Consider the following 13,607-nt stretch of genomic DNA (forward strand, 5'->3'; position numbering starts at 1 on the left):
AGCATAAAGCTCGATTTTCTAATTCATTAAAAAATAACTAATTTTGTTAGTTTTCATAGTGGATCATAAAATTTTGTAAATGTTTACTTAGAGCTACTTTATAAATTGTAAAATAATATTATTTTTGCTGTTTTCTTAAGGATTCATTATTTATTGCTAGGTTTTTTCATGACCTTCAAGCAGATGTAACATACTTAAAAATGCCCAATAAAATTCGGTTATTTTTTTGAAGATCTAAAGAAATCAAAATAACTCAATTTGCTATATTGGAATATTTAGTTTCTGAGGTACAGAGGATGCAACCGGCTTTTTAGCGTTGAAAAAATCGTCAAAATTATAAAATACAGGGTGCGCCAGAACTCGCGCCTCAGAGAAAATTTTCAAGTAAGGTAAGATACCAGGAACATGAAAAAAATGTTAAAAAAATTCTATCTGTAAAAATTTCGAAGTTATGAGAGCTTAAATTTTGCACTCTTACTTCTATTTATTTCTGTTGGAAAAATAATTTTAAAAGATTTTTTAATACAGGCTATTATAAAAGAAAACAAGGAAGCTGTATCCTAAATTGTATTTTGACATTTATTTTTTGACATTTGACATTTTTTTATATCTATTTAATGATACTGATGATCTTGTATACGTTTTTTTACAATTATTTAGTAAAGGGACAAAAATTTTGCCAATAAAAGCCACAAATAACATTGAACAGAGTTACAATTTAGGATACAGCTTTCTTGTTTCCTCTTTTAATAACCTATAGCAAGAAAATTATTTTTCCAATTGAAATAAATAGAATCAAAGTGCAAACTTTAAACCCTCATAACTTCGAAATTTTTATAGATAAAATTTTTTTAACATTTTTTCCATATTCCTTATACGGGGCGCGAGTTCTGGCGCAGCCTGTATAAACAAAGTTTGCATCTTTTGGAGTACTTTATTCCAAAGTTACAAAGTCCAAAATCTTTTTACTGAGTCAGAATAATGAAGTTTGAATTATAGATTTGCTCGTTTCATGTAAAGCAAAAAATGTTTTTCCTTTGCAGTTTTAGCGTAAAATCAAAGATAAAAAAAATTTCGTCTTGTAAACTCAATCCAAGGACATACTGTATAATAGAAAATTTTGAAGTATTATTATGAAGATAGGCAAAGGTATGTTTGTTTCGGTTTTATACAGCAAGACTAAAAAAAAAGCAAAAAAGGAAGCGTATTTCAAATTCACATTTAACATTTAAAAAAACAAAAAGCACCAAAAGAGGATTTTGTTATTTGACAGTGTAATGAATGATTTTTTTATGTTGTAACAAATCAACACAAGACAGTAAGTACTTAAGAGGAAATCTATTGTGAAAATTCTAAACTGAAACCAACATTTTTATTTTAAATTATGTTATAGTTTTCTAAAAGAGGAAAATAGATTATTTTACTCTTATGTTGTGTAACCAAATTGCCAAATCTATTGTAATTGGGTCTGGTTTAAATAAAATATATGAATCACCTTTCAGCGTTTATCTCTGGATAGAGTGTCAGGTTAAGACAAGGGAGTATTTTGTATCGATGATATCAGCAGCAAAACACATCGGGGTCCGTACAAAAAGCTCAGCGTCCAATGAATTTTTTGGCAAGACAGGTTGAATGGGCCCCCTGAGGGATTGCGACCTTTGTTGTGGCAAATTAAACTCGGCTCATCAATCACGCGAATGATAATAGGTCTGCATTGTTATTCTGAATATACACATAAAGCTAGATATGCAATTTCGGGTAACAACGGCCCCTTTCGCGGGCCAGGTACCTCCGATGAGCCAAGTTCTATCGATCTTCAAGCGCACACGCTCACAGTCATTGCCGCAATGAGCTATATAGATGTCTGTCACTTATCCTAATGAAGTCTTCAAGTTCGTCTAAAGTGTGTATGTGACGCCGCTAGAGCTGGGGGAAACTTGGCTTGGAAGAAAATAAAATTAAAAACTCGAGCATAATTAAATTTGAAATTTCAAATTTAGTATTATTGTTTTTTGCGTCGTGTCTAAAATAAAATTACATTTGAGGGAAGAAAATGAAGTCGCAATTTTGCTCCAAATGCATCTAACGATCTCAATTACTCCATATTGAAGTTAATCAAGCCGATATTGTCTTGTTTATTTCAGGTATATCGCCGTGACCCAGCCGATAAAATACGCCAAGCATAAGAACAACCGAAGAGTGTGGTTAACCATCGCCCTCGTGTGGATGATATCGGCGGCCATTGGCTCCCCCATCGTCCTCGGCTTAAACAACACCCCCGATCGCGTAGCAGATGCGTGCCTATTCTACAATAGCGATTTTATCATCTACTCCAGTCTGTCCTCGTTCTACATTCCTTGTATCATCATGGTTTTCCTTTATTATAATATATTTAAGGTAAGAAATAGAGCTATTTTTCAACCAGCTGAACGCAATTTCGTTCACAGATCTCATTTGAAAGAAGCGACTCTCAATACAAATCCTCGTTTTACTCTTATTCACATGCAAAGTTTTGTCCAATTAAAAGCGGCCCAGATCGGCTCTATTTAGTTTCACTTCTTTATTCGTTTGCGAGTAACCTGTTCACCCATTTATTTCAGTATACACGAGCAAACTTCTATTATGCCAAAGCGGGCTTTTCCTCTCATAGCCCCCAGGTAATCACTCATAAAACCGAAACTTATAAGAACTCCGTAAAAACTTTTATTTAATCAAAAATTTATTTAAATTTGGGAAATTAGGATGAATTCAAATTGTTCTCATACAAACCTTTTTCACATTTTGCTTTACATTGTTTGAAAAAAAATTACAATTAACATATCTACCAATTACACACATATTTTTGCTGTAGAAGGGTTTTCTATTCAATGAATAAATAAAGAAATGAAAGTATTATTATTTGCCCGAGGCATCCAACATTTTTTCTCTTTTAAAAATGTGTTTGAGTACACTGTTTATAAGTTAAAATGATAATTTCTTATAGGTTTTGAGGTCCTGAGTTCAAAAAAAAAAAAAAACTTTTATTTAACCAAAAATGTATTTAAATTTGGGAAATTAGGTCATCCTAATTTCCTTCCTTTGTTCATACAAATGCTCCAATTCAAGTTATTCTTATACAAACTTTTTTTCATTTTTTGCTTTAAATTGTTTGAAAAAAAGTTACAAATAACGTAACTACCAATTACACACAGTAAAGATACAAGTTTAGTCATATTTTTACTGTAGAAGGATTTTTTATTCAATGAATAAATAATAGTTATTTATAATACAAGACAATCAAGAAATTGTTTACCTACGAGTGAAAAGGTTAAGTTTACGAGTGACGAAGTCACGAGTGGACGTATTTCACGAGTAGATAAACAATCTTTATCGTCGTGTATAATATTTCGTTTTATTTTGTATTCACTTACAAGAATTTCTTGAATATAACCAGTAGATAAAAATTACTTTATTTCTCTAGACGATAAAAGACCACTTTATGTACTGAAATTAGTTGATAAAAGCACTTTTTAACATTGGGTTCAAAATAAAGAAATGAAAGTATTATTATTTGCCCGGCGCATCCACCATTTTTGTTTTAAAAAGTTTTTAAGCAAATTGTTTATAAGTTAAAATTATAATTTCTTATAGATTTTGAGATTCTAAGTTAAAAAAAATATTAATAAAAAACTTTTATTTAACCAAACATGTATTTAAATTTGCGAAATTAGGATGAACAAATGCTCGAATACAAATTATTCTTATACCCTTTTCCATTTTTTTGCTTCACATTATTTGAATAAAAGTTACAAATAACATATCTACCAATTACACACAGTAAAGATACAAGTTTAGTAATATTTTTACTGTAAAAGGATTTTTTATTCAATGAATAAATAAAGAAACGAAAGTAGTAGTATTTGCCCGGCGCATCCACCATTTTTTTTCTTTATTTAAATATGTTTTTAAGCAAACTGTTAATAACTCAAAGTTATAATTTCTTATAGATTTTGAGGTCCTGAGTTCAAAAAAAAATATTTAAAAAAGTCTATCACGTCACGAAATATGTAATTAACAAAAATACAAAAACCGCCAAAATGAGTTATTTTACTTTGTTTTTTATACTTTTTTTTGGATCAGTTTTTTTATAAAAGTTTAACAGTAAACTCCTAACTTATTTACATCCTAAAAACCTATGTGCCGAACTTTGAAAACCCTTCAGTTCTTGATCTCGCGTTTTTTATCACTCATGCCGCCTAACTTCAGAAAAAAAAATCTAAATGAAATGTATTTTAAGATCTATTTAAACCCATATGGTGATAATTTTGCCATAATTCAGCAACAATTTGGATTTTAAATAGATTTTAGATTGGAGATATTTGTGCAGAAAGCAGGAAAATTCGTTCGTAGCAAAAATCTGACGTGATTAAAAAAATTAACAATTATTCTTGTTTAATTAAACATGAAAATAATAATTTGATTAAAAGCATATTAAACAAATTAGTGTAATTATTTTATGTTTGAGAAATAGGTACGATTCGTAATTTGTTTTTCAAATAATTTGTAGTCCCGGAACTTGGGTTCAGCTGTCAATTGTGTGTCTTTTATTTTACTTTTGCCTCTACTTGTCTAGAATAGCTTAGGAGAAATATGTCTTGGGTGTCCTTGCACCTATGTGAGAGTCGTTGGTTTTTTTTCCAGGCGTTGAGAAATCGTGCGCTTCAGGCACGTCTCAACCGCAAACCTCTCCCTTCCGAAATCAAGCCCGGATCTGTGATAGAGAACGTGGCGAACACCAGACGTTTAGCCGAAACGACCCTCGGCCCAGCCACCATCGAAGAACAAGCCACCAACACAGGCTCGGGCTCGGGGGACGAGGACGAGGAAGGGGCCGAAGCCGACTGTCACGTTATATCAAACGACAAGAGCACTGAATTCATTTTAGCAACAGTAGTCGAAGAAGCCGCGTAAGTCTTTAATCGAATTATATTTCCATCTCAATGTTATTGCATCCTGCATTTCCCTAGAGGTGCCAACTGAGCATATTTTATGATTTATGTCTTCATTTTTAAGGAAATAAATGCATCTTTTCCTTTGTTTTAATTAATCGGAGATTAAGGGAAATGGTAGGGAAAGGACTGTAATGGAGGAATGCGAGTTTTTTGAATTGCAGAAATGCTAATGGGATTAAGTTTAGCGCGATTTGTCTTGTCTAAATAAGAGAATATGTCTGAAAGATTTTAGCTTGTAAACAAATGAATAAAATTAGGTAATCTATGGTCCAAAAATAAAATTTTCTCCCAATTTCAAATTGTTTTTAATTTTAATTTTATATGCAATTTGATGTGTAATGGTAAAGTTTGTAAAGTATTTTAATGTGAAATTTTCTTGACGTAGGATGAAGTCCAAGGGCGAAACCGGTCCCCGATAATAAACAATTTGAAATTGGGAGGAAATTTTATTTTTGAACCATAGATTACCTAATGAAATAACCACAACTGGAGGTAACTACATAACCTAAATGAATAGAATGTCGCTATTCTTTGCAAGAGTTAAATATTCGGATTTTTTTTACTACAACTGTTTCCTGGAAATGTTTTAAGTTTCGACTTTAATATTTGTAAGGAAACGTTAAACTTCAAACAGATATTGTTGTAATGTTACTTCTTTGTAAAGTGTAGCTTTTTTGATAGAATTTGTCAATAAATGTTTAAAATTACATTTTGTTGAGTTTATAGAATCTTATTCAATTTTTTATGGTTTGCACTGTTTTATTTAAAAATTGTCGGTTTATGCGTCATCTATTTTTCTATTTTGATTTACAAATTTTACAAATAATTTAAAAAATGCGGCAATAAAAATATTGTTACCAGAAAAATGCGAAAAATTATTTTATTGTTTAGCCTTTTTTTATGCTAATTGTCGACTTTTAAAAGCATTTTTTGAGCAGCCACATGTAATATAGCCATTGTGGTCAAAAGGCGTGAAGAATCCGCCCCTCAAATGTTTCTCATTAATTTCTCGTAAGCTGTACACATTAAAAACTCCACCGTTGTATTCTCGATATTAATGAAGCTCATTTAGATTTCTTTACATTTCAGCCTTTAGGTCGCATTAAACAGTCATAATCATTTGGAACGCCTTGTATTATTCAAAATTTAATTAGAGTTAATACCTTTAACTCAACTACATTCGCTCTAGAAACAAAAATTGAGCAAAACCGAAATGAATTTAACAACATTATTCATGAAAACGAGAGAGGGAACTAAATGTATTTAGCCGCTCCGTCGATGTTTTTTAATTCGGAAGTTTAATTTTTTATTCTCCGTCTTATTACTGGCCCCGTATTCTTCAATGACGGACTTTTGACGGTTTGCATTTTTTACAGAGTGAACCACAAAAACACCAAGCCTAAATACGACGACGTGTAAGTGTTTGGTACACCCTGTAGACTTGATTTTTACCCAAAGTTTATTAAACCAATTAGAAACGACCTAATTCACTTAATCTTTCTGTCTTGTAGAGACTTTGCCCCTGGAATCACATGAATATTTAAACGCACCCTAACCCCAAGTAACGAAAATAGCGCAATTAACGAGTTCCCGAAAATTCAAATTTATAAATTTAATTAAAAAAAATGTTTACTTTTACAATAATCAGCCAAAACACCACTTGTTAAAAAAATCGTCTGGTTTGTGGTGTTTTGGTTGATTAAAAAATATGTGTTTTGGTGTGGTTTGACTTGGTTGGCTTAAGAAATTTTACGATTTCTTTTATTTTGGCAGCATATCAAGTGTAGTAGCCAGCCTAGCGTCACCAGCGCCTCTAGCTGATCCAAACGGAAACAACGATTCAGGGTATGCCCCAAGTCAACCAGACACCACAGCACCAGAGAGTCCTAAAAGGAATCGAAATCAGTCGAAGAGAAACGGCGCCACTCTCGACACTGAGCTTAGGCAAGTTAGATGTGCCGGATTTTCGTTGCTTTAGCAAGGGGGATAGTAGTTTAGAAGTACATGTAGTTACCAAAAAGTGACAACAATGTTTCTTTAAACATCCTACAAAATTAAGACAATCCAAAGTAGTAAACCCTAATAACTAATAAGTCCTTCGCTCTATTATGTTGTTATTTTGAATTGCTGACTACAGATTTCAGGAAAATTAATGAAAATTGGCAAAAATCTAAATTAATTTCAAGTAAAATCATCAAAATTTTTTATTCAATTTCGACCCCAGTAGGTATGTGTTTTCTTAGAAATAAAGATCACGTTGTGGGGTGTTTTACGACTGTTGAAGATGGTAATTTTGGCGTTTCAGAACCGTTGTATCAACAATAAATACGGGATCTGACCGCGACAGATCAACAGGGTCCAAAAAAGAGCGCAAAGCGACTGCAGCGGCCCGCTTCACCATCTACAAAGTGAACAAAGCGAGTCGTAAAAAGCGCGAGAAATCGTCGGCAAAAAAGGAGAGGAAGGCCACGAAAACATTAGCCATTGTGTTGGGTAAGCGGTCGTAGCGGGCGTGTGGGCAGGTCGGGGACTCCCCTCTGTGTGTTCCAGGCGTGTTCCTGATATGCTGGGTGCCCTTCTTCACGTGCAACATTATGGACGCGATGTGCAGCAAGCTGAACCTTTCCTGTCAGCCGGGGGTGGCGGCGTTTCTCCTCACTACTTGGTTGGGGTACATGAACAGTTTCGTGAATCCAGTCATCTATACCATATTCAATCCGGAGTTTAGAAAAGCCTTCAAGAAATTAATGTTCCTCGGGCCTTAATTTAATTCTAGGTTTGTATATGTTCGGTTGGAACTCTTTTATATAAGATTTCTCTTGCTCAATGTACATAAACGACGTTTTTTCGTAATCCTGCATTGAGTTGGTCGCATTTTTTTCGGCTCAAGCTTCGTTACGTACCTGAAGACTCAGCGGTTTAATTTCTCTTTCTCTTTCATTCATCGGTAGGCGAATAAGAGATATTCCGAATTTATTATAGACATATCATCAATTTTCATTCGAATATTCAATGCCCACGCAAAACGAGCTTCAATCATTGATAATAATTAGTGTTTTTGTAACGTTGACTCTCTGTCAAAACGGGGTCAATCAAGTACTTTCATTCCAAACATATTCTGTGATCGCTCTAAACTTAGACTAGATTAATTTTAAAAGAAATGTTTGATATTATTGAGTTTCGCCTTTTGTAAATATGTATCAGATTTTACAGCTGCTGTAGAACAATATTTGGCGCCCAACATTGCGGTGAACTATGCAACCAGCAATGCACGCCCGATGTCGGGACACTGCATTTTTCACTTATGTTCTCTCTGTACATACTTGTAAATACCAAAAATTACAAATAATTTCGGTGGTAAATCAGTATTAGAACAGTAAATTGTCCTTTGTGAGCCAAAGCAATATTTGTAAAAGTGCGTGTGTTTGAGGCCAACGCGAGCGTCCGACACACACTTTGAGCCCCATTTTTACAAAACTTTGCTCGGATATTTCCATCCCTTTGTAAAATCAAAAACCTTACGCTTATTATTATAAAATACTGTAAAATAGAATGTATAATATTAGGTGCATTGCAATGGACATATATCTAATGTTAAAATAAAGCTATTTCTTATAAAAACATACAACTTTTATTGCACAACGTGTTTACCAAAGAAAAATAATAATACCCACACTGTTTTTATCACATCAAATGAAAAACGTGGCGCGACGTTTACTCAAAGCAAATTTGTTTTCTTCGACGCTTTCTTTGCTTGATACAAGGCTCACGAAACCCAACCCTACAAAAAGTTACACTTAATCCTAAACAAAAAAACATGAAGCAAATTTTTAATTAAAACTAAAGACAAAACTATGTTTTTTTTTATTTTCATAAAAAGAAAGCATTCTCTTTCACATGATTTCACTTTCAAGATGTACGAAAAGAAAAAAATAATTACTGTAAAGCAGTCAAGCGAATGCGATAACACACTGATTTCTCTCTACAAAAAGTAGGTAACAACTTACCGATGCAACCACCAAGAATTCCAAAAATTTTTACAGAATTTACATAATTAAATCTTCATTTAATTTTGTTACATTTACTAAAACTTTCGTAATAAAATTGTTGAATCTTCATTCAATTTTGGTATTTTTTTTTTGTAATTATTAGTTGCTGAGAAAGTGTGAAAGGTTTCGGTTTTTTTATTCTGATACATCATAGTTAAGGAGAATCATGAGACTAATACATTACTACTTATCACATTATTATACATATTTAATTTTATTTGAATACTGCAAAACTAGCTCTCGAGTATCAAAGGTAAGTAATTTTTCCTTTATTTATTTTTCAATTCAATAAGAAATAAAACTATGAGAGATTAAAAAAATCCTTTATTAAATAACACCTCACGGTACGTAACAACTATAAATATGTACAAAAATGACTAAATCTCCTCATCACTGAGCGTATCCGACTCCTGGAGTGGCTTGTTTAGCTTGGGGCACACTATAATACTGGGGGGCTTGTGAATAAATGCTTTGTGGGGCTGTTTGTGCGGTGTAGGTCTGTGCCGCTTGATAAGTCTGAGCTTGTGGGGCTGAGACGTAGGTTTGTTGTGGCGCTGAGACGTAGGCTTGTTGTGGCGCTGGAGCAGGAGCGAAATACTGTTGAGGGGCTGCGGCGACAATTTTCTGTTGAGGGGCTTGGGCGTACGCGAGTTGGGCCGGTTGAGAATAAGCAAACTTCTGTACTGGAGCTTGGTACGCGACAGGGGCTGGTGCGGGAGCTGCAGCTTTAGCTTGATGAGCCCCAGCTAATTTCCCCACGACTTGTGAAAGCAGCCCCAGGTTGTTGTAAGTCACCACGGGGCTTGAGTACGTGAAAGACGAGACATCGTTGGCTAAGGAGTAGGGCTGCTTGTACGCGACCACCTGCTACAATTGGAAATTTCACTTTCACGGAAACATTTCGGAGGTCAAGGTGAATGTCCAACCTTCTCACTTTCTAATTGTTTGAAATTGCTCTGATTAAGAAGAAAGTGATCGTACCTTAGCAGCGGGCTGAGGGGCGGACTGGTAGGCCACAGTTTGAGGCTGGTATTGCTGGGCCGGGAAGGCGTAGGCCTGGGGCTGCGGCTGATAGTACTGCCCGGGCGCGGCGGCCACTTTGGCCACCGGCTGCTGCACTTTAGAGTAAGCGATGGACGCGGGGGCGGCGTAAGTCTGCTGCCCCGCGGCCACACCGCGCTTCTCTTGCCCGCGTTCACCTCGGGCGACGGCTACCATAGCCAGGAGTGTCAACTGGGAACAAGAATTTTGGGTTAATTTCAAACACTTTGCACGAACACGGATTTACTCACGACGAGGAATTTCATGGTGGGAGAGATGATCTGGTGAACCGTTTCAGTGAGAGTGTGTGCACATGAGGGGTTCTCCACGTTATATATGTTTGACTTCCTGGTGATCTCCTTTCTCCAAACACGCCCTTTTCGACCCCTACTCTCGCCCGAGCATTGTCTCAACAGAAGAGAAAAAAACAACTCTTCCAACTAAAGTCAAAGTCATAATTTACATTTTTCTACTTACTGGACGGCGCTTGCAGAAAGGCAATATAAGAATTTTTCTTCTTATTTTGATCTTTTTGATACATTGATTTCCGTTACGATCATTTTTATAATAGTAAACCAGTATCTAAACTAAGTAAAATCTGTTTTTTATTGGCGGCAATAACCAAGAGCAATCAATTCACATTTCGTTTACCAGGTAACAGTATGTCTTTTGACATTTTAATCAACCGTTCCATGGTAACTAAATCTACAGGGTGAGGCAAATTTCATAAAGTTTTCAAAGTTTCTTTATTTTGACCAAGCTAGAATGATCATTTGTTTCTCTTGAACCTTGAGATATATATAATCAATCGAAAAATGTAATTGGAATAATTTTTTTTTTCTAAATATTGACGATATCTTTCAGCAAAAATGTGATATTGTTGTTCAGACATCTTGTTTTCACTTGTTTCTACATCTTTTTTTCCATAAACTAATTTTGGTCAACAAGTCTCATTTTTTCAGAGATTTACTATCAGTTATGTTATCAACTAGCAACAACCGATATTATATTATCTGAAAGTTATGATTAAAAATAAAAAAATACAATCTATTTATTGATAATAATCTACTATTTTTTATTTCCTATTTGGAAAGTCTGTTGTTTTATATTTACTTATTTATTGCTTATACCTATGATTAATAACATCTAAAAATTAATAAAATTTTTTGTGGAACGGAAAATCATCAAAACCGCAAATTCATAAAATCTGAAAATATTTTTATGGTTGCTGCTTTTCTGTATACTGCTGTCCGTCGATCTCTGAAGTGCGGCAGTTATCTGCTCCATCTCCTACATTGTTGGAAATTTCTTGTTTCCCGTGTTTGCAATAGCAAAATGCAAATTTCCTGTGTCGAAATGAAATCGATATCGTATTTGGGGCCCGACATCAAAGTCGCTCAAATTACACGAATTCTGCATTAAGAAAATCATTTCGAAAAGTATTGAATTATTCGGTGGTCGGAAGCTCTTAATTGTTTTCCTTTTATGCGCACGTTTTAATAGAAGACGCTATAATTGAAATAAGACACTACTGCAATGACATAATGTCGATTCGAGTCGCGAAATTTCACTTTCGACCAGTTTCGCCTCCTGATGATCGGATGAAAAAATGAAACAATAAAACCGGGCGAGGCTAACCGCAAAACCCGTGTCTTGTAATTTTATTTAAATTGATAATTCGATAAAAGCACATGTGGGATTGTGAGATCGGCAATTTGCTTATGTAACAGCATTGTTATATTTTACAACAAATTTTTATTATGGCCTCTCGTAAAAAGCCAAATGTTTTTACAGAGAAATTAAAATTAACGGCAAATGTGCGCGCTGTAATTTGCAATTTTTACCAATTACGGGAGGTAAATCGACAAAATACGGTATTAAAACGATTTCTCAAAAAACAACTTGTGTAACCTCCCAAAAAAGTCAATAAATTTAACCGCAACTACATAATGAGATCTTCGCCGAACTTGGCTTGATTTATAAGAATGCTATTTGAAAACTTCAGTATTTTAACCCACTTTGTAAAGTTTTTCTTAAATCATATTTAAAAAGTCTGAGAGGCTGTGGTTAGCGACTCGAAAGACTATGGTCGAGGTTAGGGGAATGACCGAGATTTAAATATCATACATACTGTGCCAGTTTTGTAAAAAAATGATTTATTTTTTAGAAAAACACTTTTTGTAAAATAATTTTGCAAAAATACAAGTAGGGCTACATCACACAAAAACAAAGGTAAGTTATTTTTTTAACAAATTTGGTTCTGAATTCTAAATTTAATTTTCGTTTTTCTTCTTTATAACACTCATAATTACAGATGTAAAGGTTTGTACTAGTTTTAGGGATCCTGGCGCTTGTCGAATTCAAGTTTTATCATATGACTATAATAAAAAGCAATGCAATATTTGTCCAAAATTGGTCAAGGTATTTGTTAGCAAATTGCACCAGATTTTCAATAATAAAAGTAGTTTTTGAATGTGCAACAAAAATTTATTTGCGGTTTTGTGAATTTGTATTTAAGATCCATGACTGCAAAAACTTAAATGGCTGCAAAAACTTAATTGTTTTAACATTTATCAATCAAATCAAACAAAGTAGCAGTTTTGATTTATTTTGTTGGTGATTTGATGATGTTATTATGTCTTGATGGCAATTTTCAATTTTTTGGTAGAAATGCTGTGGTTGTATAATTTTTGACATTTGCGTTGCAAAACTTGTTGATTTTGCTCGGAATGTTATTTATCGATCGTGTGTCCTCATACCGCCCGCTCTCCGCGAATTATTGCATTTGGGGTAAATATTTCGCTCCGGTTTAGTACACCCGCACTTTTATTTTAAGTTTAATTAAAATTCTTCTCGCTGCGTCCGATTTACATGCACCTGTCGGCATCCAAGCGCTGAAATCGGATCGAAGCGTGAAAAAACTGCGAGCAGATCGCTCAATTTCATCTTTTGATAGTGTGACAATTTCAATACAAAAGCCGAATGCGGTCCGTTTGAAGAATCTTTTGATCATAAGAGAATTTTTAACGCTAAAACAAGATGTGAACTAGACCTTACAAACAAGGTGGGTTGGGTCGAGACAAATCGGAAGTGGAATTCGCTTTCTTTAACGTACTTTTCCAGATGTAATCTTAAAAATTATCGTATTTTATAATGATTTATCGAGAATTAGAAAGCGCCGGACGTGTTTAGTCGCTTTTTTGGATCGTATTATGACAAAATCATACGTAATTTTATTATGGATGCAATTAAGTGAGCGGCTGTGAATCGTGGAAAAAAATGCATTCCGAAACCGGTAACAGAATCGAAAAAAAATTTGATTATAGCGATGTATTATTGGTTGCCTACAACAACATCATTTTTATTCAATTTTTTAGAATAAAAGTGTTAACGCAAAAAAGCTTCTAGGAACTGAAATTCAACACCAATATAATTTTGCAAAATAAAAACAACAAGTTTTATATTTCCAAAAAGGCTTGTGTTGAAGGGTTTTTCGTGGAAACTAGAGTCAATCGAAATAAAAAAC

General features: G+C 34.1%; 2 protein-coding genes across 3 annotated transcripts in view; one reads left to right on the forward strand and one right to left on the reverse strand.

Annotated features, from left to right (window-relative positions):
- Window positions 1-8,509, forward strand: part of LOC123004838 (dopamine D2-like receptor) — a 78,459-nt gene extending 69,950 nt beyond the window's left edge. Inside the window, exons 3-8 of one of the 2 annotated variants that reach the window (XM_044398303.1) lie at window positions 2,145-2,397; window positions 4,681-4,946; window positions 6,368-6,406; window positions 6,765-6,935; window positions 7,297-7,484; window positions 7,542-8,509. In XM_044398303.1, coding sequence (XP_044254238.1) covers window positions 2,145-2,397; window positions 4,681-4,946; window positions 6,368-6,406; window positions 6,765-6,935; window positions 7,297-7,484; window positions 7,542-7,756 — 1,132 coding nt within the window. In that variant the 3' untranslated portion in view covers window positions 7,757-8,509. The remainder of the gene's footprint in view (window positions 1-2,144; window positions 2,398-4,680; window positions 4,947-6,367; window positions 6,407-6,764; window positions 6,936-7,296; window positions 7,485-7,541) is intronic. The other variant, XM_044398302.1, reaches the window with a different exon arrangement.
- An 840-nt stretch (window positions 8,510-9,349) lies between these two features.
- LOC123005318 (cuticle protein 16.5-like) lies at window positions 9,350-10,656 on the reverse strand. Its single transcript, XM_044399004.1, has 4 exons — window positions 10,621-10,656; window positions 10,333-10,521; window positions 10,022-10,273; window positions 9,350-9,907 (listed from the first exon to the last, which is right to left on the reverse strand). Exons 1-4 carry the CDS (start codon window positions 10,639-10,641, stop codon window positions 9,431-9,433), a joined length of 939 nt encoding a protein of 312 aa, XP_044254939.1. The 5' UTR covers window positions 10,642-10,656; the 3' UTR covers window positions 9,350-9,430.
- Window positions 10,657-13,607: the final 2,951 nt, after the last annotated feature.

The sequence above is a fragment of the Tribolium madens genome, unplaced genomic scaffold, assembly GCF_015345945.1.
Source record: "Tribolium madens isolate multiple individuals breed KSU strain unplaced genomic scaffold, Tmad_KSU_1.1 Scaffold_20;HRSCAF=117;Tcas5.2_LG4, whole genome shotgun sequence".
Taxonomy (NCBI): domain Eukaryota; kingdom Metazoa; phylum Arthropoda; class Insecta; order Coleoptera; family Tenebrionidae; genus Tribolium; species Tribolium madens.